At 40.4% G+C, this 27,597-nt stretch overlaps 1 protein-coding gene across 4 annotated transcripts in view; it reads right to left on the bottom strand.

The window, feature by feature from the left end:
• The window catches only part of LOC6034088 (ecdysone-induced protein 74EF), a 340,530-nt gene that overhangs the window by 190,750 nt on the left and 122,183 nt on the right, over nucleotides 1-27,597 (bottom strand). For 3 of the 4 annotated variants that reach the window (XM_038264233.1, XM_038264231.1, XM_038264232.1), the window contains exons 3-5: nucleotides 26,136-26,974; nucleotides 25,200-25,370; nucleotides 24,682-25,132 (exon numbers count right to left, since the gene is read on the bottom strand). In XM_038264233.1, coding sequence (XP_038120161.1) covers nucleotides 24,682-25,132; nucleotides 25,200-25,370; nucleotides 26,136-26,216 — 703 coding nt within the window. In that variant the 5' untranslated portion in view covers nucleotides 26,217-26,974. Of the gene's footprint in view, nucleotides 1-24,528; nucleotides 25,133-25,199; nucleotides 25,371-26,135; nucleotides 26,975-27,597 lie in introns of those variants that run through there. The other variant, XM_001844405.2, reaches the window with a different exon arrangement.

Below are 27,597 nucleotides of genomic sequence, written 5' to 3'. Positions count from 1 at the left end.
AGCCGACTGGGAGCGAATCCAGGCCAACCGGAACTGGGATAGGAGGCAACCACGCTTACACCACCAACCCAGAAGCACAAAATACTGAGTAAAAATGTTGACATCATCGTAATCGTGGTAAAATTATGATTACCATGAGTTTTTTTTTTTTTTTTTCAAGTGTTTGGCTTAGTTTTTCGTAAAAGACACGTAATTTGCCTATTATTCTTCCAATCTTTTCATGAATTAACTATGTACCGTAATCTGGGGCGAATCGGACTACACTCTAAATAGGGACAGCAGTGTTCAGAGCACTTACAGCTTTTAAATTATGTTGGGCTGAGTCTGTTCTAACCGAAACCAACCAGAAAAATCAAAATATTGTGCTCCAACATGGTTAAAACGGCTGTCCCAATTCGCCCCATGTGTCCCGATTGAGTCCAGTTTACGGTGTTAAATAGAATTTCAACAACTAAGTTTTCCCAGAATGCGTAAAGGTAAAAAAAAGCAAAATAAAAACCTTGAAAAAGCAATAGATGAAATTACACTTGTGTAATTCCAAGGTTCTTTACACAAGGTATTGATAATAATCGTCTAAACAGATATTGCCTCACTCTAGAAAACTGTCTGATTTGGAATAGTTTATACAAACAATTAGTAACCTAACCTTGTTGTAAGAAGTAATAATTATGATTAGTCTTCATGGGTAAAAAGAGTTCAGCCTGGTTAATAATTTGATCAGTTCACGAGTAACAGTGTTAGGAGTATCATGTGGCCAAGTGACTTCATTTGGGCGGTCTTTTGGATTCCTGCTGTAATAAGTAGCTTACTTCGGTTCCGACTCCCAAGTTCAGACAATGGACTTTCGTCTGGAGAATTGTTTGAGGGACAAACCTCAGCCGCATCGTACCATATAGCGACAATTTATAAACCTTTGAATGTTGACAAGGAGTATAATAACCGAGGAGTAGAACATTATTTTGAATATAGTCCATGTATATTGCTAAAACCAGCTTACTCACATGTACGGAACCACATGACATTTTACGCAGGTTGTAGACCGATAGATGACATATTTAGTCTTATTTTAACACGCTCCAGAAAGACTGGAGAATGGACCGGAAAGTTTAATTATTATCATAAGAATACGGAATACGAAATAGATAGTTGGCCTATATCAGGATTTGACTTTACATGGCAAGGAATCAAGCATACTGTTACTGGGTTAGGATATGAAAATGGAAACAAATATTTATATTGGGACGTGCAGATTTGGTTTATCAAACCTAATTGGAGTAATGATCAAATTCGAGCCATGTATCCCGAATTCATTCGTTCCAATTATCAGCAAATGACGCGCTTAGATCATTGTGATTGTTCTCACTTGATGGAAATATGGCTTAACTCATGGCCAGGTTCTTCAGTTTCGTCTAGTAAATGTTACAATCTGTTGATCTGGGCGATAGCATTACTACCGTTAGTTTCTACCAAATGCATATGTTATTTGCACTTTTGAAATGCTGCATCATAGCAAAGGGAAAACTTATAATGATTCAAAAAATAATGTCATTATTTGAGCGTCATAATAACCCCAAACTTTAACTCTGCCCGTCAAAGTATGTCGTGGTTACCTCCACAAAAAAAAAACGTGAAAAGCACACAAAACAATCAATTCACATCATAATCGGCAAATTTGTGAAAATATGTATAACAAAGATTAGTTTGTAGATTAACAGATCAGAATTTGACTATGTGGGATAGCACCACTTGTAACTTAGAAATTGTCTTGAAAGTTGAAAGGTATTGTCGCGTGTAACATCAGAAATAAACAAACGAGTGAATAAACAAATGTGTTAATAATGTAATGATTATTGGGAATATACAGTATGTAAAAAAAGTATTTACACCCCTTGGGCACTATTCACATTTTGTGATAAAACATGTAACAATTTTAAGTTTGACAGAAACCTAGTACTACGTTTTGTTCAGAAACTCATGCCGAACATTTTGCTACAAGAAGCTCATGAAAAGATGTTTTCTATAAAAAGTTATATAACAATAACTTTTACAAAAATAAAAAAGGTGCAAAAAAAGTTTGTACACCTTTCGAAAAATTAACATAAATAATGTTATTTGTTGACAAATCACCATAAATCCAGTCTCCCAACTCCAAATAGGCATCCTTGACTGATTAAAATAATAATTTGGATTGAATTTAAAGTTTACTAACTACTTAGTATAAAAGTTTATATAACTCTGGAAATTCTATATAAAACTTATCTAAACTTAATTTTGCAAACTTTCAATTCAACTAAATGTCAATATATTACCATAGAACTGCTACAGTCATCCCACATATTCGGAACACCCACAAATTCGGAACACTTTTGTGATAATTTGTCAATAGCACGCCAAATGCAGCTTTTCTCTCGACCCTACTATTTTTAGGACCTTTATTTGGACATTTTCTTGCTATTTCACTAGTAAAAGTAGCACTTTTTAAACAAAGAACTTAATTTCAAGACTATTTTATCCATAGCATCAAACACTGCCTCCAAATGGCCTGTTCCATGATTGTGGGATGTTATTGTGCCTCCCACAATTGTGGAACACCTGAATTTAACTGATATTTTTACAAAAAAAGTTATCAGACCATGGATAAAACATCACTAAGCTTGAGTTTCACTGGTTTCAGTTTGTGAAGTCATTTTTTTGTTACAAATATGTACTCCTGGAGAGATCCAAAGTTTGTTTACATCCGTAAGAAAAAAGTGTTCCGAATTTGTGGATTTCAAAGGACAAAGTTTTTCTTCAAAAACTTGATATAAAAGTTAAAATTTGCAGTTGTTCTATACAGCATTCGAAACATCGCAAGAAAAGCTTTCAAATGAAGGTAAAAGCGAATCATTAAGTTCAATTATCGATTTGCTATGATTTTTTGAACATTGGCCGATCTGTAAACTGTTCCGAATATGAGGGATGACTGTAAATAAACATTTTGGAGTAGGAATAACACCGTTTTGGGGGTCTTTGTATCGATAGAATAGATTTTTCGTTGGAATTTCGTACCAACCCGGAATTACGTCGTCGGAAAATCCGCCGGCATCCGAACCGGTCCACAATTCACAAGTCAACCTATGTGGCATCGGAAAGGGCATAAAATTTCCGATCTTTTGATACCCATACATCCAGGTTTTCTATAAAACCTATTGTTGATATTTGGAATAATTCTTGCTAGATTCATCGTTTTTTTTAATTCAAAATAGTACGACTTCAAACAAATTTTTTCCAACTAATATTTTTTCTGTAATATTTTGTGAGTTTAAACAGCCTCATGTCTTGGAATTGGAACGTCGTGAGCCTGCAGCTATGGCTAGACTGCGGTCCAAGACACGTCTGCACTGTATATAGAGGGTGATCATTTTTCAGCTCCTTGATCGGTCCGCACCGCGCGATCCAACGCGTGTCCGCGAAGATCTATACTAAACCTAAACCGAGGGAAGCGTGGTGACTAACTAGCTTAAGTCGGGATAATTTGAAAAGCTTACTTTTTTATAATTTTAATGTTGGGTGCGATACCCGCGAAATTAAGCAATGTGTGCAAACCACTAGCGTCACTTCAAATTTAAGTCTCCGAAAGGAAAAAAAAAACGAACGGAATCATCTACAACAACACTGTGTCCAGGTTGTGCTCGTGAATGGAATTGCAACCCTTCTTATCAAAAGTGCGATAATTTATTCGATAGAATGTAGGTAGAACGAACGCGTCGCTTGCATGTTTCTGTAAGTTAAAAAATATTAAATAGTTAAAAATATAATGTTCCATAAATGTCATCATATTAACACAGACAACAGACGTTTTGGCTCGATCACATCCTTGTGTAAACACATGCAACGGGTTTATCAGGAATGGCAAGCCGTGGTTGGGCGTGTTATTTTCAATTTCAATTCGGTTTTATTGGTGAATAATCAAGATACAATAAGTTCTTTTGAGGTACATAACAGAGTTTTGGAGTTCCTTACAGCTGTGTGTTACATCATAGCCCATGTTGGAGCAGTTATTGCTTGTAAATAAAGTTGTCAGGTTGTAAGAAACAAATTTAAAAAAACTTACTAAAATTGCAAGGGAAAGGGGATAGAAATAGATAAAGCTTAAAACTAGATCACAGTTTTTTATCCTCTATAGATGTGCTTGATCATCAGCTCCCCGAGGGCCAGGAATTGCTCCACCTTGTTACGGCAGGTCCGAAACCGCGTCATCATCTCCCCTGCGAGAGCAAAGAACTCTGGCAGGGTAAAGAGATCTTCCCCGGTAACTTCTTGCTGGGCCGTATTGCCACTGCCGGCAGCGACCACGCTGGCGAACGATCGCCCCCATCCAGGAGGAAACGCTGAGTTGTCCGCTGGAACCGTACGATGCCCAGCTGCCGGCACTGTTACGCTCGTACTTCGCTGAGGAGGGTTCCTCGAGGTAGTTTTTCCGTGCGCTGCATCCACGGTAGTTGCTGGTATGGTTACCTCCACAGTTGGCGCACTTAATGCGCGCCTTGGTTTGCTCTGCCTTGTCCCCCAAGTCCGCCTTGCACGGCAGTGCACTCGCCTCAGAGAGGTGTGATTCACCGCACTTCACACAGCGGGGCGGGAGGTTGCAGTTACGCGAGTCGTGGCCGAATTTCTGGCAACGGTGGCATTGTGCTGCATCCGACTGGTTCTTTGAGTAGAACCACCAGTTTACCCAAAACCCGTCCAACGCCTTAGTTCGCCGCAGGTCTTGAATGTTGACGGTGCCGCGGTCAAAGTACAACAGGTACAGGGTGTGTGTACCGGAGATCGGGCGGTCTTGGTACTCCTGCAAGACGACCTTAACGGCAGTCTTCTGCACGGGGTCGAATGTGTAGAACTTGAAGTTTTTACTCTTCAATTTCTCCAGAACCAGGTCGAAGTTCTTTTCGTCAAAAGTGTAGACTTGCACTGACGACTTACCGATTTTAAGACAATATCCGAGGCCAAAACAAAAATTGGAGGTGGTCTACGTTCCTTTGGAGAATTGTTCTTTTTTGGCGTCGACACTTTTTTCCGTGCACGCCCGTCATCGTCGTCGTCGTCGTCGGTAGTGCTGCTACCGTCGGTGTTGTTGTTTTCTTCGTCGTCGCTCAGCATCTGGAACTCGTTCCTGATGGGGATGTTGGCGGATGTTGATGTGCCACTGGTTGTGGCACCGGAAGTACCGGAAGGGGTTCCCACTGGTGATCTCGGAACATATCCGGGATGTAGATACTTTTTGTCGATTCCATCTGCGCTCACGCTCCCCTGCGCGATGGCGGCCGACACGGCGTTGGTTTGTTTACCTTTTTGCACACGGCCGGTAGACGAACTTCGCGGGTTTTTCGAGGCCGCACTCGAACTGCCACGGCCACGGCCGGCCTTTGGCATGCTGGAGAAGCAAACTAGCGGGTAATCGCAATCAACTACGGCGAAAAAATTCGAAAAAACGGTAGAGCACAGAGCACTTGACTGCTGCTTGCTCTCGTGCGTACACGGAGGTGAGGGCGTGTTATCATTCTCATCAAAAAGCATCATGCCACTTTTCGTAGAGATAATTGATAAAATGCCGAAAGTTATTATTTTAAGTATCGCTTCAGATACCGTAAACCGGGGTGACTTTGATAGGATTTCAATTTGTTTTTGAAATATTTTCCAACAGGTAAGGTTTTTCTCAAGATAATTATTTTTAAAACATGTACTGGGGTAGGCCACACAAAGTCCATGCACTATTTTGAAAAAAAAAAGTTTTTTCAATAGTGTTTAAAAAATAGTGACGTTAAAAACTCTTTGTTTAAATTGCGGGGTGACTTTGATAGTCATAGTTTTTCTTTGTTAAAATCATATCGTAGATGTTCAAACTTTATGTGTTCGTTAAATGTACCATCACTAAAGTAACTGATATAGTTAAAAAAAACTATGTTTATATTTAGTTAACTATGTTTATAAGCTTTTTAACAAAATACATATAAATTTTAGTTAAAATTGTTTAAAAGTCGGAATTTCGCCTGAAATTTGTTAAAACTAGTTTTGTTTAAACAATTATCAATTTTTATTGCATTTTATACATAATTTGAAGCATGAATCACAAGTTTTTACACTTTAAATGAAATTTGTTTTTAAAATTGTGGTCCAAAAACACATATTTATTATTATTTACAAACTTATTTAACCTTCTTCTTGTGGAAAATTGTCTAAAGAATCCGAAAATGCATTCCGTTTTCCGATTCAAAATCATATTCATTGAGAAAATCATGACACTTTGAAAAGTTTAAAATAATGACTTTTATCAATCTTTTTTAACTAAAGTCAATAAATTTTTTAAACTTTTCAAAATTTTATGTAAAATTCTTCTTGAGGTACTTTGAACACTTATCTACCACGGTCAGTATGATACTAAACCATTCCTTACGTATTTTAATTGCACTCTTCATTTTGCGGGAAAATCGCAAACCTATCAAAGTCACCCCGGCTATCAAAGTCACTTCGTTTTACGGTAATTGTTACACAGAAAAAAAAAGTTGAGTTTTGGAATGTTGAAAATTTGGTAGGTTGAATATTACCTCTTTTTTTGAGTAATATTACATAAAAAATGTGTAAAAATGTGAACCTGATGAATATTCATCAAAAACTGATGAAAATTCATCATTTTCTGGGGTAAAATTAATCTTTTTTTTAGCCACAAAATCTGTCACCATTTCCTGATGAATATTACCATCATTTTTTTTTCTGTGTAGTTAATTTCAGAGCAAAACATTACAGTTTGATAAACTTTATAACAAAAAACAGCATCACCAAAATCAAGTTGGTGAGAATCAGATTGCGACTTTTGCAAAATCTGTGGTGCACTCCAGTCTACATTCAGGCTAATTCTTGCAAGTGGCAATATACTACGAGATGGCGTTAGGGCACCCGCCTTGATTTTACACATGATTTTTAAATTATTTTGTTCTAGTTGGTAGGTCTGTTGTATGTGATAAATAAAACAAATCTGAAATAGAGATATGCAAAAAAAGGTTTGGAAACCAGGGTGACATTGATAGAATTTCAATTTATTTCTCAAACATTTTCCTAACGGTTCAGAATTTTAAAACTTGTACTGGTATCAGGGGGGCGACATCTATATCTCACTGCAGGCAGCTCGCCCGCAGCCAACACAACTTCGGCACCAGAACAAAAGAGAACTGTCAATTGCGGCGCCAGCACAAGAGAACAGCTGTTCGTTACGGAACCAAAACAAAGCAACTGCGCAAAAAAACTGTAAAAAAAAAGTACAAAAACTGCAGGCATAAAATGGAAAAAAAGTTATTATTGTTTTTATGTAAAATGTCAAACTTTACTACCGTGTAATTTGACTTTTAGTACAGTAATTCTTAAAACAAAAATTGAATTATTAATAAAAAAATATTTTGGTTTTCACTGTGCGCAGTTTGCGCGCGTTGTTAATCTCAATCACCCAATATGGCCTCGTGGCGCGGTGGTTAGCGGCTTCGGCTGCCGATCCCTAAGTTGCTATGGGGCGCGTGTTCGATTCCCGCCTTATCCTCCTGGCCTTCTATCGGATGGGAAAGTAAAACGTCGGTCCAATTGCGTAAAAGAGGTTTTGGGTGACTCACCACACATAACCTTCGGACGCCTAGAAATGAGCAGAAACTTGCAACAGAGCCCACAAAAGACCCGGGGGTCGTTGAAGTGGACTGTTTGCTTTTTTTACCCAAGATGGCTGCCTTTGGTATCACCCTGACTGGGATGGGCCAGGTTAAGGTGAAACCGTTGATCATTTTCGAAAAAAAATGATCATCACTCTAACATATTCTGTATAAAATTCAATTTAATAAAATTCTGCTCCAACATTAATCAGCATGTGCCATCTTGAAGCCACTGAAGGAATGTTTGATCTAAATCAAATGTTGTTTTAAAACTCATATGATTTTGTTCTACAATCATTAACATCTTAGTTGGCAATCATTGATTGATGATGATTCCCATAACTTTACAAGGAATGGGAGTACCAAACAGGGTACTATTCTGAACAAGTTGTTGAAAGAATTTTGTCAAAATATTGATCGCGACGTAAAATTTATATCCTTGAATGAAAAATCATGGCAATGATGGTAGTCTTCACGTTAAGGTGAAACGGGGCGCCAGTGCTTGGGCAACTTGAATCATTTTCTGAACTCGACCGGTTGCCTGCTGTCGACCTATTTGACGTAAGTTACGGTTTTTTTTTCTTAAAGGTGCTGCCAAAAACTCGAGTGGTGGTGCCATTTCACCTTAAAAAATCGCTGAATCTCTATGAATCAGGTATGACAAAAAAAATCAATGGTAGAAAAATTAACAAAAGGAAGTTCCTCCACCTACAGCAACCAAGCTCACCAAGCACTCCGTCAGCTTTGGGTCAGGGTCAACCAGGTTTGTCGATCGAATATTTTGTCGTCGTCGCCGAGAGGGCTCTCACTCTGACTATTCATGTCAGTCGTCATCGTCAGTGCATGTATTAATCGGACTTCTGGTTTTGCTATTCAATTGCCGCTCCAAATTACTCACTGCACTTCTAGGAACCTTCAAAAAATGCGCCTAGTTCCTTTCGGTAAAGTCGAATGAGTTCATCGAGAGGATAATTCCGACCATATCAGCGCAATTCCGCAACGCAACGGCGTATTGCGACGTGACAAACGTCCACCAGAAATCGGAACGACAATGGGTGTCACTGTCAAGTGCAGTGGCCTGGACCGGGCCGGCATTCTGCTGAGCCCGCAGTGGCCCAGTGGAAGAAAGCTAAGCCGATAGGGTTGTCAAACAACCAAACATCATTTTCAAATTTTGGATCGGACTCGAACTTGGGACCCATGTTAAGTTGCTTTTGCAGAGCATGCCAAAGTTGCCAACCCTATTACCACCTGGAAATCAAATTTCCGTGTCCGATGTCACACAGTTGCGGTTGGTTTTCCGCTGAAAAAAGGGTTACGGCCACATTTCTTCTATTTCTGTTTGTTTGCGAAAGCGGGAAACGGGTGCGAAAAATTCGACGCATTTTATCGCCCAGATATGTGGACGGCAAAACAAAAAAAAAAGTTGTAAATCCGCAGAAACGCAAAAGGGTAATGGAAATTGGAAGCGCGCGCCTTATTTGAGCGACAAACTGCACGCAACAAGTTCATTGGACCTGCGAGGGATAACGGTACCAAGTGGACGCGCGTAAGGGTCGTTGGGATTTTTTTGGTGGGAAAATTTGAACCTTGATAACGAGGTGCAGCGAGGTTTAGATCTGACTAACTCTTCATTGAAATTCTAGAAATAATCAATCTCAACATTTTTTCGATGTTGATATAGGTAACCCCTCAAAATTCGTCAAGGCATGATAGGGGAAATATACCCATTTTAAGCCTAATAAGCGGTCGTGTTTGAATGATGCTGGATAATCTGGAGTGTTCCTTGAAATTTACTAAAACCAAGTTCACCAACGAGTAGAGCAACTTTATGTGAACATTTTTGTTTATTTTCACTTTTACTAAAAGTTATTCTATTCCTTTTACAAGCATTTGAAAAACATATTTTCAAAATGCATTCTAATCAATCGAGTGCATTGGGCCACGCCCATTTTCCTATTTTCAGCTTAGTTCTTTTTTTCTTTCAGCGCTCTTTTGGATCTGCTTAGTGCTGCCAAAATTGATGAAATTTTAAGCGAACACTCACTAAAAGTAGCATGTATAGAGAAAATTTCCTGGCATCACTGGCTCGCTGCCTTCGCTTCTCGCTCGGTGTTCCTCAGCCTTCGATCGGAATGGGTCGTCAAAATTGAAACGTCAAAAGACTTGGCGCGTTTGTTTTTTTATGGCGCTTGCTAATTATTTACATGTTTCGGGATTATTTTTCTAGTGCGTGACTGACTAATGTTCAAAAGCACATGTGAAAGATATTGATGGCGACTTTCGTTAAGCAGTCATCTTGCGTGTGGATGTGTGTGCCACCAAAATGATGAGAAATGGTCTCGCAAAATAGAAATTATGATCTAAAGTGCATTTAATTTGATCTTTTTGGCCAGTAAATGGCATAAATTTATTGTGCTTACTTGAGGCGGTGCTGTTGCTGGTTTAATCGAGCATCAAACTCTTCATATGACGAAGATAGGTGTTTGATTAGAAAGGGTATATTTCCCCTAAATGGTTTAATAGATGTCCTGTCAATAAATAAAATTGTCTCGTTTATCTGCGAGGGTAGCAACATAATGGGACGCGCATGATTGCATAAGCCCAAAATGCACATGCGACATGGTACACGGAGAAAAAAGTTCCCAAAATCGTGAACAAGCGTTCATGAAATTTGCAACCATGAACAAAACGTTTAAATTTAATGGTACGTTTTTCATTTCCTTGAGCTGTTTTAGGACCCTGGGCCAAATAAGAGTAAAATCGGTCAACATTTACCCATTGATACTCGGGAGTGGAGTTTGTATGGGAAAAATCCAAACATTCCCAAAAGTGAGATTCTCATTGGAAATGTAATGCTCTACAACTTTGTAGAACCTGAGGCCAACAACAAAGGCTAGCAAAGCCAAACAAAACCCTTACACAATCCCCCTTTCCTTCCCACGCCTTGTCTTTTAACATCAATCCCTCCCCTACTAACCCCGAGTAGGCCGCGGGTAATCGGCTCCCCTCCCACTAACATTTACACACAAGCTCCTCTGTAATTACTCTAAGCTTATAGTAAAATGTAATTACAAAAGCCGACTCGGTCCTAACCAGGTCCCAGTACCAAAAAGCATCTAATAAAAATAATTGTATGAAAAAAAAACTGTGTAGAACGTACCACAGCTGTAGAACTCGACCCTGAAATGTTATTAGCGATTTAAAAATGTCATTTTTGTATGAAAAACTATTTGTCACCAACTTTAGGCTCGGATATCAATGGGTTGATCTCAACCTGTTGATGGATATTCCCAACTTTTGAATATGACACGGAAAACATTCGGAAAAATCATTGAAACATATTTTCGAGGCCATCAAATTAGCAAATAATGTTTTTATTGGATCTGTAAGTATATTAAGCTTTGTTTTCAAAATGTCTTGGTATTTTCCTCCAAAAATCCAACTAGTTATGTTTTTTTTTTGCAACGCGCCAAGCTAAAATTGGTCTAGCCATTCCGAAAATATGATTTTTTGAAAAACTTTTTTTTGCTGTGTTTGCTAAAAATCCAAAATAAAACCCACTTCAATTTGAAATAAAGTTAAACAAATTTCCGTTAGTTGAATGTAGCTTTTCTTATTTTATTTAGAATAATTTACTGAAATATCTCCAAAACAAAGCACAAAAGTCATTATTAACAAAGGTAGAATCACAAAAATATGAGTTATATTTTTTTTTTATTTACAAAGTTTCAGCAAAATGGAAATATTAGTAGTTAAATAAAGTTTAAGCAAAACTTCATTAACAGCACTTTTTTACGCGTATTAATAATCCAAGAAAATTATAGTACATTGCAAAAAGATTTAGTAAATTTATTTCAACAGGTTTAGTTTTTTGGTACTAATAAAATTTAATTTTACAATCAAAATATTCAAATATTTTTTTCTCATTTTCCTCACACTAAATGTAACTGGTTTATCGCTGTTTAAATTTAATAAATTAAAAAAAATTTTGCGCATCATTTTGCTAGAAATCTGCACGTAAGTATATCCGAATCTGCATGAAAATGTCCTAATGATTATTTTTTTTGTGATATAGGGCCGACGGCTGTTTGATTTTTTTAGAGAAAAATCTTAACAGAACGAGTATTGAACCATTGACTTCTAGATTATTGATCAGACACGCTACCATCGCGCCATGGTCGCATGATGAATTGAGAGGGACGGAGCACCAACATATTCTTCTCTCCGAAGTGTTGCTCAGAGACGCGCCTGCTCTACATGTGTTGGTGAGAACTGCAGATCGCTGACATGTTTACACACGGGCAACAAAATCTGTTATAAAAGATAACATTGTAGCAAATCCAGTATGACAGATTCTGATATTTTTTTTTCCTTAGGGTGTAGCCAAGTCAAGGGACATAAATGTTGAAACTTTATAAAAGGTGTATTTAAACCTTTAAATTGTTAACATGCCGTTTGTTTGATTTTTACTGTGTATTGCAAAAAACACTGCAAAACTTTGATTACTTAGAAATCGGGAAAAGTTGCCCCGACCCGGTGATGAGATGGGAATTTGGTGTCAAAGGGACTTTAATGTAAAATTGGACGCCCGATTTGATGGCGTACTCGAAATCACAAAAAAAAAACTTATTTTTCATAAAAATAAAACACTGAAAAGGCATCAAAAACTCTGCAATTTTCCGTTACACGACTGTAAAAATTCTTGGAACATGTCATTTTAAGGGAAATTTAATGTACTTTTCGAATCTACATTGACCCAGAAAAGTCATTTTTCGATTGTAAACATTATTTTTCATTTTAAAATTTCGTTTTTTTTTCTAGCTTTGCAGGGTTATTTTTTATAGTGTAACAATATTCTACAAAGTTGTAGAGCAGACAATTACAAAAAAATATATAAACATATATAAACATCAGGAGTTTGCTTGTAACCATCACGAGTTATCGCGATTTACGAAAAAAACAGTTTTGAAAAAGTTACTTTTTGCGTTTCTCTTTGTTTCTTCGTCCTGTCTCGGGCGTCTTGGGTGACCATGATCGGCCATGATCCTGTGAGAATCTTTTGCCTTGATTTTAAGCAATCAAATTTTTCATATATTTTTGACAAAGACATTTCGAAGTTAATCTGAACATATGACTGAATAACTAACTGCATTTAGGTCACTCTAGCACAGAAAACAAATCATAGAAATTTTACAAGTCGAATTTATTACACTATTTACATTAGAAAATATAACTAAGTTAATGTTACACCATTAAAGAGGTAATAAATATTGCCACATCACATTTTACACCTGTTGCATTGTCGTCATTTTTCACTGTGTACCAGCCAAGTCTCGATTGGTTGAGAACGTCGGCGGCGGAATCTCACGTAGGTCACATTAGTCAAGCAGGGCTGCCAAAGCCCGGCCTGGGCTTGACGTTGAATAATTGCACATGACCCAGCGAAAGTCACCAAAGCAATGCTCGCCCAACAACAACCGAAACCCGCAAACCGAAAGGAATACAGAGGCTTGACTCTAGAGAGCGGTTTGAAAACAAAACATTGGCGGGCGACTTAGAAGAGACTCCGAATGTGTGTGTGTGTGTGTGTGTGTGTGTGTGTGTGTGTGTGTGTGTATGGAACAATAAGTCATGTTCGACGAAGACGACGAAGAGTTGCATAATTTTCAAATGCTGCTGCTCGTATGCAGAGTTAAGTCGGTCAAAGGAAACGCGCGCGCTCAAGTCTTTACGAATGTATTGACGAAGATTTAGTGATGATGTTGAGTAATTCCCCTAAAGCTACTTGATAAGCATTGAGTTTGAATTCGATTTGAAGTTAGATTCACGGCAGCTTGTACTGACGAACCCGCCCATTCCTTGAAAAGTAAGCGTTGCATGCAATATTGCACGCAAAGCTGCACGATCACAATACTTTTCTCTCTTTCGCTCAGCATCAGCTATTGTTCCCGACTCATTATCTCCCTCGCGCCTCGCTCGATGTCTTCACCGCGCAAGAAGAAGACTTCCCTCTTCGTTACCGACCACCACCAGCTGGTGGTTTGTTTTGCAATAATATTTCAATCTCCTTATTTGGAACTCTGCTCCTCTCTTCCTCTCCTCTCTGTGAAGATTTCTTGCCTGTCGAAATTGCTGCAACTCCTCGAATCTCGGCGACCTTTCAAAAAAATGGATCTTCACAGTGGAGTTCAACAAACTTGTTGGATTTTTCGGGTACACTTGGAGTACTTGGTTAGGGATTAGGGTACCCGGAGTCCAAAAAAAATGTTTAAATTATATTTTTCTCAATTTGCTGAGCTGTTAGAAAAAAACTAGATCCAGTCAAGTCAATAAAAGAAACGCGTCGAACATTTCGGTCAACCAACCCTAGCAGCGATCAAGCTCCAACCTTCGTGTACTACTCTTCGCATGGTTGACCAGCACGGCAAGACCCCAATTCTTCTGCTGAGAGCGGCGGTTGCGTTGCGTAATTTCGTGCTGGTCATTAAGCCAAAAAAACACCAAAATGATTCCGTCAAGATGAACCCTCCGAGTTTTGTGTGGCTTGAAGGCGTTCATTTGCTCGTAATGGAGCACTTCCATTCGAGCAGTTTTTGCAGTACAATGTTTTTCTTATGGAGCGAACTGTCAAAAACTGCTCGACTGCGGGTGCTCCATTGTCCCCCGCCTAGGTCTACTGGAGAAGCTAGGAGACGATTAAAGAGACTTTTGACGACTGTTGATGGACGTTCGATGAGGTTTAGAGGATTTGGATTTCGTTGTCTTATGTTTGTTTGTCGAGCTCAAGTTTAACCAAAAAAAAAATACTCTAAAGTGATCTAGAAGTTTTGAATCCGAAATGGCGGTGAAAAAATATTGAAAATTATATTTTGTAATTTAAGGTGAAGCCGTTGATCATTTTCGAAGAAATTGATCATCACTATAAAATATTCTGTATTAAGTTCAATTCAACTAATTTCAGCACCAAAAGGAATCAGCATGTGCCGGTTGTTGCCTTCTTGAAGCCACTGAAAGAATTTTTGATCTAAATCAATTGTGCTTCAAAATTTATATAATTTTGTGGCACAGCCATTGACGTATAAGTTGGCAATCATTGATTAATGATGATTTCCATAACTTTTCAAGGAATGGTATAATCGTTACCAAAAGGAATCAGCATGTGTAGGGCAGTATTCTAAACAACTTGTTGAAGGAATTTTGTCAAAATATTGAAAGCGACGTAAAATTTATATCTTTGAACGAAAAATCATGACAATGATGGAAGTCTTCACGTTAATGGGCAATCAAATATTCAAATTTGACTAAAATTGGGTCACAGAACCCGAGTTTAGTGTTCAGATTAAGAAAAAAAAAACACGAAAAAATGTGCGTGAATTGGGTCCTAAAATGAAGCTTAGATTGCTGATATTATTGTTTACAGCGATAAAGCTTATTTTTCTGAGTACAATGACCCTTTGTACGACCACAAAGAGTTTAAAATGGATTTTTAAATCAATTTTGAAAAATTAACCTCGCGGTCCTTCTTGACAGAAAAGCTCCTACTTGACAGCTCGTTCCAAGGGGACCATAGTTGATCCATCGAAAAAATGTTGTCTAGTCAAAAAAAATGTTGCCTTAAAATGAAAAAAAGTGATCAGAAATGGTTTTTAATCGTGTTTTTTACCGTTGTACATAAAAATTGTCATAGGGCTTTAGTACCCAATTCCCGTACAAACCTCCGGAAAATCAAAGCTTCGAATAATCGAGAATTCGAAAAATCGAGCGTGAACTGTACCAAAAAAAACAGTCAGTCGGAGAAATGTTATGAAGTTCGGAAAATCTGAATTATGTTTACCGAACTCTTTTAAAACAATCGGTAGAGCTCAGATCGGTAACTCATCTATGAAAATGAACAAAGTTTAACTGGAAATCAATTGTAAGATTAGGAAAAATAAAATTTCTACCGAATTTCAGAATTTTTTTACTAAAACATAGGACTATGTCTTTACTTACTATATTGGGGGGCCAGTTCAGAAATTCGATCGAAAGCGTCACTTTTAAGCGTTAAAAAAGGGGACATTTTGAACGCTTATATCTTTTTTCCCTGTGAATCAATCCAGACGGTTGGACCACCAATCGAAAGAGGAAGACTTCAGCTATTGTTTAACTACATAGATAGTCTGACTAAACATAGGTAAAGCACTTAAAACATGCAATCAAAATGAGTAATTTTTCAGTACAAATCGGACAGATGACCAATCAGAGCGAGCGTATGCATTCGAGACCGCGCCCCTTTTGTGCCGTTCTCCGGCTGTGCCGCTATTTAAGCAGAAAATTTCGCAAAAGCAAGTCACTTTGGAACGAGCACTCGAACTGTGCACGTCGGGCCGGCGCGGAGCAGCAGCAGCAGCGGCCAATAGAAGAAGAGGACCAGCAACCAGAAGGAAGAACCACCGGCAGCAGAAGGAGGAAATTCAAGCGAAGCGGACGGCGTGGAAGTCGCTATGATGCGGCGGTTCTCATGAAAAATGGCCAATTCGACAGTGGTGGCCAAAACCAGGAGTGGCCGATGCCCTCAAAGAAGGTTCCCCCGGGGCCTGGGGGGACATTTACAGAAACATACGAGTTGTGGCAATATGGGTATCAAAATTCATGGTTTTTATACTGAACATAATAATGGCCATTTCGACAGTAGTGGCCACAACCTGGAGTGGCCGGTGCCCTCAAAGAAGGTTCCCCGGGGCCTGGGGGGACATTTACAGAAACATACGAGTTGTGGCAATATGGGTATCAAAATTCATGGTTTTTTATACTGAACATAATAATGGCCATTTTGACAGTAGTGGCCATAACCTGGAGTGGCCGGTGCCCTCAAAGAAGGTTCCCCCGGGGCCTGGGGGGACATTTACAGAAACATACGAGTTGTGGCAATATGGGTATCAAAATTCATGGTTTTTTATACTGAACATAATAATGGCCATTTTGACAGTAGTGGCCATAACCTGGAGTGGCCGGTGCCCTCAAAGAAGGTTCCCCCGGGGCCTGGGGGGACATTTACAGAAACATACGAGTTGTGGCAATATGGGTATCAAAATTCATGGTTTTTTATACTGAACATAATAATGGCCATTTTGACAGTAGTGGCCATAACCTGGAGTGGCCGGTGCCCTCAAAGAAGGTTCCCCCGGGGCCTGGGGGGACATTTACAGAAACATACGAGTTGTGGCAATATGGGTATCAAAATTCATGGTTTTTTATACTGAACATAATAATGGCCATTTTGACAGTAGTGGCCATAACCTGGAGTGGCCGGTGCCCTCAAAGAAGGTTCCCCCGGGGCCTGGGGGGACATTTACAGAAACATACGAGTTGTGGCAATATGGGTATCAAAATTCATGGTTTTTTATACTGAACATAATAATGGCCATTTCGACAGTAGTGGCCACAACCTGGAGTGGCCGGTGCCCTCAAAGAAGGTTCCCCGGGGCCTGGGGGGACATTTACAGAAACATACGAGTTGTGGCAATATGGGTATCAAAATTCATGGTTTTTGATACTGAACATAATAATGGCCATTTCGACAGTAGTGGCCACAACCTGGAGTGGCCAGTGCCCTCAAAGAAGGTTCCCCCGGGGCTTGGGGGGACATTTACAGAACCATACGAGTTGTGGCAATATGGGTATCAAAATTCATGGTTTTTGATACTGAACATAATAATGGCCATTTCGACAGTAGTGGCCACAACCTGGAGTGGCCAGTGCCCTCAAAGAAGGTTCCTCCGGGGCCTGGGGGGACATTTACAGAAACAAACGAGTTGTGGCAATATGGGTATCAAAATTCATGGTTTTTTATACTGAACATAATAATGGCCATTTTGACCGTAGTGGCCACTACCTGGAGTGGCCGGTGCCCTCAAAGAAGGTTCCCTCGGGGCGTGGGGGGACATTTACAGAAACATACGAGTTGTGGCAATATGGGTATCAAAATTCATGGTTTTTGATACTGAACATAATAATGGCCATTTCGACAGTAGTGGCCACAACCTGGAGTGGCCGGTGCCCTCAAAGAAGGTTCCCCCGGGGCCTGGGGGGACATTTACAGAAACATACGAGTTGTGGCAATATGGGTATCAAAATTCATGGTTTTTTATACTGAACATAATAATGGCCATTTTGACCGTAGTGGCCACTACCTGGAGTGGCCGGTGCCCTCAAAGAAGGTTCCCTCGGGGCGTGGGGGGACATTTACAGAAACATACGAGTTGTGGCAATATGGGTATCAAAATTCATGGTTTTTGATACTGAACATAATAATGGCCATTTCGACAGTAGTGGCCACAACCTGGAGTGGCCAGTGCCCTCAAAGAAGGTTCCCCCGGGGCTTGGGGGGACATTTACAGAACCATACGAGTTGTGGCAATATGGGTATCAAAATTCATGGTTTTTGATACTGAACATAATAATGGCCATTTCGACAGTAGTGGCCACAACCTGGAGTGGCCAGTGCCCTCAAAGAAGGTTCCTCCGGGGCCTGGGGGGACATTTACAGAAACAAACGAGTTGTGGCAATATGGGTATCAAAATTCATGGTTTTTGATACTGAACATAATAATGGCCATTTCGACAGTAGTGGCCACAACCCGGAGTGGCCGGTGCCCTCAAAGAAGGTTCCCCCGGGGCCTGGGGGGACATTTATAGAAACATACGAGTTGTGGCAATATGGGTATCAAAATTCATGGTTTTTGATACTGAACATAATGATGGCCATTTCGACAGTAGTGGCCACAACCTAGAGTGGCCGGTGCCCTCAAAGAAGATTCCCTCGGGGCCTGGGGGGACATTTACAGAAACATACGAGTTGTGGCAATATGGGTATCAAAATTCATGGTTTTTGATACTGAACATAATAATGGCCATTTCGACAGTAGTGGCCACAACCTGGAGTGGCCGTGCCCTCAAAGAAGGTTCCTCCGGGGCCTGGGGGGACATTTACAGAAACATACGAGTTGTGGCAATATGGGTATCAAAATTCATGGTTTTTGATACTGAACATAATAATGGCCATTTCGACAGTAGTGGCCACAACCTGGAGTGGCCGGTGCCCTCAAAGAAGGTTCCCCGGGGCCTGGGGGGACATTTACAGAAACATACGAGTTGTGGCAATATGGGTATCAAAATTCATGGTTTTTTATACTGAACATAATAATGGCCATTTTGACAGTAGTGGCCATAACCTGGAGTGGCCGGTGCCCTCAAAGTAGGTTCCCCCGGGGCCTGGGGGGACATTTACAGAAACATACGAGTTGTGGCAATATGGGTATCAAAATTTATGGTTTTTTATACTGAACATAATAATGGCCATTTTGACAGTAGTGGCCATAACCTGGAGTGGCCGGTGCCCTCAAAGAAGGTTCCCCCGGGGCCTGGGGGTCATTTATAGAAACATACGAGTTGTGGCAATATGGGTATCAAAATTCATGGTTTTTGATACTGAACATAATAATGGCCATTTCGACAGTAGTGGCCACAACCTGGAGTGGCCGGTGCCCTCAAAGAAGGTTCCCCCGGGGCCTGGGGGGACATTTACAGAAACATACGAGTTGTGGCAATATGGGTATCAAAATTCATGGTTTTTTATACTGAACATAATAATGGCCATTTTGACCGTAGTGGCCACTACCTGGAGTGGCCGGTGCCCTCAAAGAAGGTTCCTCGGGGCGTGGGGGACATTTACAGAAACATACGAGTTGTGGCAATATGGGTATCAAAATTCATGGTTTTTGATACTGAACATAATAATGGCCATTTCGACAGTAGTGGCCACAACCTGGAGTGGCCGGTGCCCTCAAAGAAGGTTCCCCCGGGGCCTGGGGGGACATTTACAGAAACATACAAGTTGTGGCAATATGGATATCAAAATTCATGGTTTTTGATACTGAACATAATAATGGCCATTTCGACAGTAGTGGCCACAACCTGGAGTGGCCGGTGCCCTCAAAGAAGGTTCCTCCGGGGCCTGGGGGGACATTTACAGAAACAAACGAGTTGTGGCAATATGGGTATCAAAATTCATGGTTTTTGATACTGAACATAATAATGGCCATTTCGACAGTAGTGGCCACAACCTGGAGTGGCCGGTGCCCTCAAAGAAGGTTCCCCCGGGGCCTGGGGGGACATTTAAAGAAACATACGAGTTGTGGCAATATGGGTATCAAAATTCATGGTTTTTGATACTGAACATAATGATGGCCATTTCGACAGTAGTGGCCACAACCTAGAGTGGCCGGTGCCCTCAAAGAAGGTTCCCTCGGGGCGTGGGGGGACATTTACAGAAACATACGAGTTGTGGCAATATGGGTATCAAAATTCATGGTTTTTGATACTGAACATAATAATGGCCATTTCGACAGTAGTGGCCACAACCTGGAGTGGCCGTGCCCTCAAAGAAGGTTCCTCCGGGGCCTGGGGGGACATTTACAGAAACATACGAGTTGTGGCAATATGGGTATCAAAATTCATGGTTTTTGATACTGAACATAATAATGGCCATTTCGACAGTAGTGGCCACAACCTGGAGTGGCCGGTGCCCTCAAAGAAGGTTCCCCCGGGGCCTGGGGGGACATTTACAGAAACATACGAGTTGTGGCAATATGGATATCAAAATTCATGGTTTTTGATACTGAACATAATAATGGCCATTTCGACAGTAGTGGCCACAACCTGGAGTGGCCGGTGCCCTCAAAGAAGGTTCCCCCGGGCCTGGGGGGACATTTACAGAAACAAACGAGTTGTGGCAATATGGGTATCAAAATTCATGGTTTTTGATACTGAACATAATAATGGCCATTTCGACAGTAGTGGCCACAACCTGGAGTGGCCGGTGCCCTCAAAGAAGGTTCCCCCGGGGCCTGGGGGACATTTACAGAAACATACGAGTTGTGGCAATATGGGTATCAAAATTCATGGTTTTTGATGCTGAACATAATGGCCATTTCGACAGTAGTGGCCACAACCTGGAGTGGCCGGTGCCCTTAAAGCAGGTTCCCCGGGGCCCGGAGGACTTTTACAGAACCATACGGGTTGTGGCATATTGGTATCAAAATTCATGGTTTTGATACTGTACATGAAAATTGACATTCCGACAGTAGTGGCCACAACCTTGAGTGACCGGTGATCTCAAAGCAGGTTTCCCGGGGCCCGGAGGGTCTTTAACAGAACCATACGAGTTGTGGCAATATAGATATCAAAATTCATGGTTTTGATACTGAACATGAAAATTGACATTTAGACCGTAGTGGCCACAACCTGGAGTTGCCGGTGCCCTCATAGAAGGTTCACCTTGGGAGAACATTTATGACAATTTTGCCGACAAATCTATGAAACAAAATAAAATAATCTTATTTCAGATTTCACTAGCAATCCAAAAACACATTCAAATTGTTTGGTCCTATGTCTTTCGGTTATGTCTCTGACATACCATCTTGAACTTTTTTATTATTATTTGACAATCAATACGGATTTACAAACTTCAAAAAGGGTAAACAATTTCTCTACAAATCTGTTATAAACAGTCACAATATTTGTTTCGCATCTTGGTAGCTTGGCTCAGTTTCGTCGATTTCTCTTTTTAACTGTGAAGCTTATTTTCACAAAATATAACAAAGAGTAAGTTATAACCTTCTTCGTCCAATATTGTGTTTTTCACATTGGTAATGTGGTAATGTCACAAGCATAACCAAAAACGACTAAGTATTTAAATCTAAAGACCCTTGCTTATATAGGGAAGCCTAGTTCCCTAAGCCACCACTTCCCAGTCAATTCAATTGGAATTCTGAAACGGAATTCAATTCGAATCGTTTATGTATTCCGTTTCAAATGCAACAACCGATTCCGTGTGTTGTTGCGTTTGAAACGGAATGCGTAAAATATTCGAATTGAATTCCCTTTTAGAATTCCTATTGACTTGACTGGGTTGGTGGCGCATGCGAGCAGAGCTAACCTCAACAAACTCAAAAATTAAGAAGACCTACTTCATCTCCCAACACTCTTCCATTGTTTTTTTTTTTTCGTGTATGCAGCAGCTCCCAAAATGACAGGGCAAAGCTTTCTTATAGAAAACAAGCCTTACCCGACAAACTTCGTTCTGCCTTTTTTTGTTTGTTGACGTTTTAGCTCTTTTGCTTATTCAGCATCCTGTGATAAAAAATTGATTATAAGTAACTTTTCCCATACAATTGGCCGATTTTCCGGGATCGGTTTCAGAGTGGCCAAAGTTGTAACTTTTTGGCGTAAGAACTTTCCTTGGACTTATACGAACCCAACGCAACAAAAAGCACCTAGATCCGACGCTCCGTATTGAACTGATTCGCGTTCGAAAAAACCCTTCGAAATTTTTTATACATATAGAAAATAAGAATGGCTAGAAGTTTTTAGCTTACTGCGTTTCATCAAAATTTTGGATTGCTACCCTATATAGAGCCCTATACGAAATTCTTCGACAAAAAATACTTAAAACTTGTTTTGTTGAAAAAAAAGTGGCTGATAGTGAAAAACAAAGCCAAAGTTGATCCCTGAAAAAATACATTTTTCAAAACAATAGCAGGGTTATGTGACCCAGGCAGGTCAAATTACCAAATCACAATGCCTTTTGAGCATGAGCATGAGCATGAGCATGAGCATGGTTGACTGCCAATGAGCTGCTACTCCGTTATTGACAGATCAGCTGAAGTTAAACAATGAATCAAAAATGATCAGTGGGAGCCAACCATCCGTTCACTGTTTAACCCCTGAAGACCCCGACTTTATTAGTCAATACCGGCGCCCTCCCAAGAAGCCTGCAGTTCAACAAAAGGGAGGAATGTTAGTCCGATAGTTGAAGTTGCAGACTCATCAAGCACATAGTTTTTCGCTATATACTTGTTGATACCGCTTGAGACCGTTGAATCCACAGCATCTCCTTCAAGCATCACGTGATTATTTTTTGGGTTAGTAGGATAAGGTATTGGCTTTTCGATGCCTCCCGAGCTACGATGCTATGGGGAGGACTTTCATAACAAACCCGTCGGCGAGCCTTCCGAGCAACGATGCTATGGGAAGGTCTTTCTAATTAGCACACCAAAACACTCGCGCACAGGTATTTAAACACTGAATAAATGTAATTTTTCATCACGATTACCCAGACGACATTGATGATATAGGAAGGACTTTTTTACAGTAATACTTAAACTTATTTTAATGCAACAATTCACACGACGTCGTGCCTCCCGATCAACGAAGATGTAGGAAGGACTTGAGCAAGCCAACCAGGATGAAACACGAAATAAAATTCTCTTCTTTTCACACACAATGCCACATAATTGACCGCGCGTCACCACCCAACAAATTGAACTGATTTTCTTCTGCTTGTGGGCAAGCCAACCAGGATGAAACACGAAATAAAATTCTCTTCATTACCAAATCACAATGCCTTTTGTAAACTAACTGATTTTGGTTTGACAATTATGTATTTATCACGACGAACATTTTCAATGTTCAAGTGGAGCATAATTTTATCAATATGATTTTTTGTGCAGTAAAAATGCTATATTGTTTAAAAATAGTACATTTTACAATATTGATGATAAAAATCCTTTTTCTATAATGAAAAATTAAAACTTACATGTTTTGAAACTGTTTTCTACAATTTTGGCTGCGAAAACGTGTCTACTTTTTGGAAAGCTCCTTCCACGACATTTTGGAATGGATCAAACCTACCTAATTCATTAGCATGCCCTTAAGTTGAATTCAGTACATTGGTTAACGGTGCTTTTTTGTTTACTAACACTTTCGCAAGTCTAAAGCTGCTATATCATTTTCAATTTGGATTGTCACCGTAAGCTAAATTATTTATTTAATGTTATTATAGTCCAACTGTTTGAAGGCAATAATTCAGGTTTTCAATTGTAAAAATATATTGATTGTTCCTATGACTTTACAGATACTTTAATATTTCAAGGTAAAACAAACAAGACGCCAGTTCTAAGACTGCTAGGGAAAGTTCTCTCTTGTTTGACAGGTTAAGAATTCGGTCCTACTTTCAACCAATTTGATGATTTTCACTGTTGATATAAACTTGCTTGCTAACATTCCACTGAGCTATTTATCACACGATTTCAGTACAAAACTCATTTTAGAAGCTGTAATTGAACGTCTAAGTGCCAACATTAGAGACACGATGGAGTTCAACGCTGTTCCCCTGCTGTTCAACTCAAATCATTTGATGAATTCAACAGATTTCTTGCTATCGACCTATTAATCGTCTGTGCCTTTCCGCTTCACGTTACAGAAAAAATAGATGCTCCAGCTTCCAGCTGATGTTCTCCAGTAATAAGATGTTGAATTCACGCGATTTCAAGGGAAGTTCCTAATAATGCACAAACTCTGGAGCAACAATTAAACGCATGATATGGCGTAAGGGCAGTGTCGTACCGACCCTTTCAAATGTTGCTCCAGAAATATAAGCATTTTAAGCAACTAGAACTTGTTTGAGTCCTATAATCGTAGCTTATGACTATGTTTTTTTCAATAAATGATTTTTTTATGTGATCGTTAATGAATATGCTACTTGAAGTTCTAAGCATGATACTAAAAAAAAGTTACAAAATAATATCTATTATCCCGTCAGTAAGGTTTTATCTTAAAGTAATGAAATTTACGTTTTTAAGCTGTGATTGTTGTGTGCAATAAAATCCACAATCGAAACACGATTTGTTATAGTTTTTGATTTGTTTTGAGTAATTCAATTATTGCTCGATTTTTTTTTATCACTAATTTGTAAAAAAAAAAAAACATTGAACATTTTTCAAAATGCAAACATAGAGGCAACTACCCGTCCCTGTTTATTAACCAAATCAACTGTGGCATCTGTTTCGCGCATTCGGTTTGCAGCAATGCGGGGGTATTTATGGCAAACTCAACCATCCGAGGTGAGAAACTCAACTTGAAGTGTTGGATTGATTGCATGGGACGGCCAAAATGTTCAATCCCTTACCTTTTATCACAATGTCGGGCGGCTTTCCGGCGCGTCCGTTCCCGTGCACTTCCGTCGTCATGACCGTGGTCCCACTGCCGTCGAGCGCGGTCAGCGTGGTTTGGTTCTGCAGCAGCTTCTCCGCCAGCAGCGTGTTGGTGGCCAGCTGCTGGAAGCGGTTCTGCTGCTGCTGCAGAATGCCCTGGGCCTGCACCAAAAGCAGCTGCTCTTGGAGCTGACTTTCGGCACTGTTGGCGCCGCCTCCTCCTCCACCACCGCCCATGAGGAGGCCACCAGCGGGCCCATCCACGCTGCCGATGCCACCCAGACCGCAGTCCCCGGCGGCGAGGGCATTGAGCTGCGAGTTGGCGACAGCAACGGCCGCCGCCGAGGACAGCAACTGGGTGCAGCTCTGCAGGAAGATCTGACCACTCGTTTCCTCGTCCAGCTGGAGATCATTGTTGTTTTCCTCCTAAAATGAAAGCGGGGCGTTCAGTACTTGGAATGAATCGAATGAAGAAAAAGACAAAAATACTCACAACTTTAATCTCGGTTGCGGGAAAATCTTGAAAAAACTGCTCGAGCTCGAAGGTGTTCTCGGACAGCTGGCGCAGCAGCTCGTCCGAGTCGTTGCAGAGCGATTCTTCAAGATTGTTCAAATCACAGCCATTTCCAGTGGCGTCCGTTTGGTGGTTTATTACGTTGGTTTCCTGCACGAGGAGAGATAGAGAGGCAGTTAGAACTTGTTTGATTGTTTTAAACGGTGGATGTCCGCCCCGGAATGGCAGTCCCCAGAATTATCATTTCCCAGAAAGTTGTCGACTTGTAAGTTTAACTATTTGTAATCACCAACTTAAATGATTGGGCAATTTTGAACTAGTTAGATGGAAGAGAGTTAGGATGACTCTTTTTTTTTTTTTTTTTTTGTTAAGGTTTTCAGTTAATTTGCATTTTAAATTATTTATCTGATTTTCCTTCTAAATTAATCTGCGTTTATTTTGATTGCTACTTTATTGTCACAGCTTAAAAAATAATTCTTTATCCACAACAACTCAATGCATTCCAAATATTTAATTTTTATAAGGAAACCAGACGTTTAATGAATGAATTTCGATCGATTCTTGTCAAGTGGGACAACTATGACTCTATGGGCAGTTTTCTGGGAAATGAATTCTCAAGCCAGAGTTGTTACGAAAAGTTGCCAGAATGTTTTTTAAAGCAGATTTTATTTAGCTTTAGTTTTTCAAATTGCAAACATAGGTTTCCTTTTTGTGCCGTGCAACAAGTTCCAAAAAAACGTTATTCATTACCCCTTTATCAACGCTTCACGCCTCCCAAATCTTCCCGGAACAACTCTCACACTCGAATTTAATCTGGAAACCGCCTTTCCGGGAGCGTATATGCAGAATCCGCAAAAAAGGCCTTACGTTCGTGAACTCGTTCGATACCTGATGCTGAGAGAAGGGGATACTTACCTGAAGACAGGCCTGCAGATCAACCAGCCGTTGGCCATCACTGTCCGGACACCATAGCAGGTCTTCGTCGATGAATGGCATCGCCACGATGGCCGAGCCACCCCGTAAACTTGCCAAAGCCAGCGTAAGCTGTGTTTGTGTGACCCCGTCTAAAGGTCCCGGTGTTCCGGTAAACTTTGTATCAAAAAAAAAAATGTATAGAGTCTCTTGCGTTTGTATCACTGAACACGGTTCACGGTTCTTCAGTCTAGTTCTTGGTGAAGCACTTTCTTAGTTTTCCTCAATAGAAGGAGTTTTTTTTTCGCAATCCCAATAAATACTCCTAATTTGAACACATTCGAGTTTTCACAGCGGTTACGTCGATTTCGTCGAGGCACTTGGTGTGAGGGTAGCAATTTCGGTAGAATTTTTGAATAGTTGAGCCAAAAAGTGAAAAGTAAGGGGGGGTTTCTCCGGCTGCCTAACCCATTGGTAATTCGCAAGTTATCCTTAAAAATATCACAGAAGGTTGCATCATCGACGATGGCGACCCGACCCACTAAGGCACACTTAGTTCAAGTCCATTTCCTCGACATTGGGCGAGTCTTCTTTCGAGCAGTGTTGCGGACTAAAGGTGCGCCTCTTGGTGCGATGGTTCCCGGTGGTACGGCCACAGCCGGCGCTGGCAAGTCCCACGAAACGACGATACTGCTGCTGGGGCGGGCTTGCGATGATCATCTTTCGGTGCCAGACTTCCGGGACCGGACGGAGAAAGTGGGCCGCGAGGGTTAGGTTTGGCCGTTGGCAGTGCTGGGAAGACGTTTGGCGAGGGTGGGTAACTTTGTGGTTTGGCAATAGTTCTGCAAACAAAGAGAAAATAGGAGGGGAAATTAGTTATGCGGGACTATCCCAATTTGTCTCCAAGACACGAAAAAATCGATGGACGAAATTTGATCTTGCGACGTAACCTAAAACCCTTCAAAACAACGTTCAACATCTAGTTTCACGCGACTAGCACAAAAGAAAATTGGGGAAAATTTAAAGTCAATGTGCGAAATCCTGTTAAACCCGTCACCCGGTCAGGTCGTGACACGCTGCGAAGAAAGGTCGTTGCTGGAGGACGGCTATCAAGTTTGGAGAGAGTTGGTGCTAATTCAATTGGTGGTTATGCAAAAGGATTGAAGGAATTATGTTGAGACGTCTTAAGGTGAAACGGGAGGGCAGCGCCATTTTGACTCCACGACACGAGTTTTTTGAAGCACCTTTATGAACTTTTAGACGCAAGCAAGCAAACTGTCAAGTTTTGAAATTTATTTTAAATGCACTGAAGGTTTCCAAAACCTGGCGTCCCGATTAACCTTAAATAAAATCAATAAAATATTTAATACATGAAACAAAAACATAAAATTTACGTGAGTGCGACAACTGGTCAAAGGGATTTCAGGTCAGAACGCGTTTGACACACGTACAAGCCCGACCACGA

This window comes from Culex quinquefasciatus, chromosome 3, assembly GCF_015732765.1.
Source record: "Culex quinquefasciatus strain JHB chromosome 3, VPISU_Cqui_1.0_pri_paternal, whole genome shotgun sequence".
NCBI classification, from domain to species: domain Eukaryota; kingdom Metazoa; phylum Arthropoda; class Insecta; order Diptera; family Culicidae; genus Culex; species Culex quinquefasciatus.
Note: the sequence above shows the minus strand (reverse complement) of the source record. Positions and strands in the feature narration are given on the sequence as shown.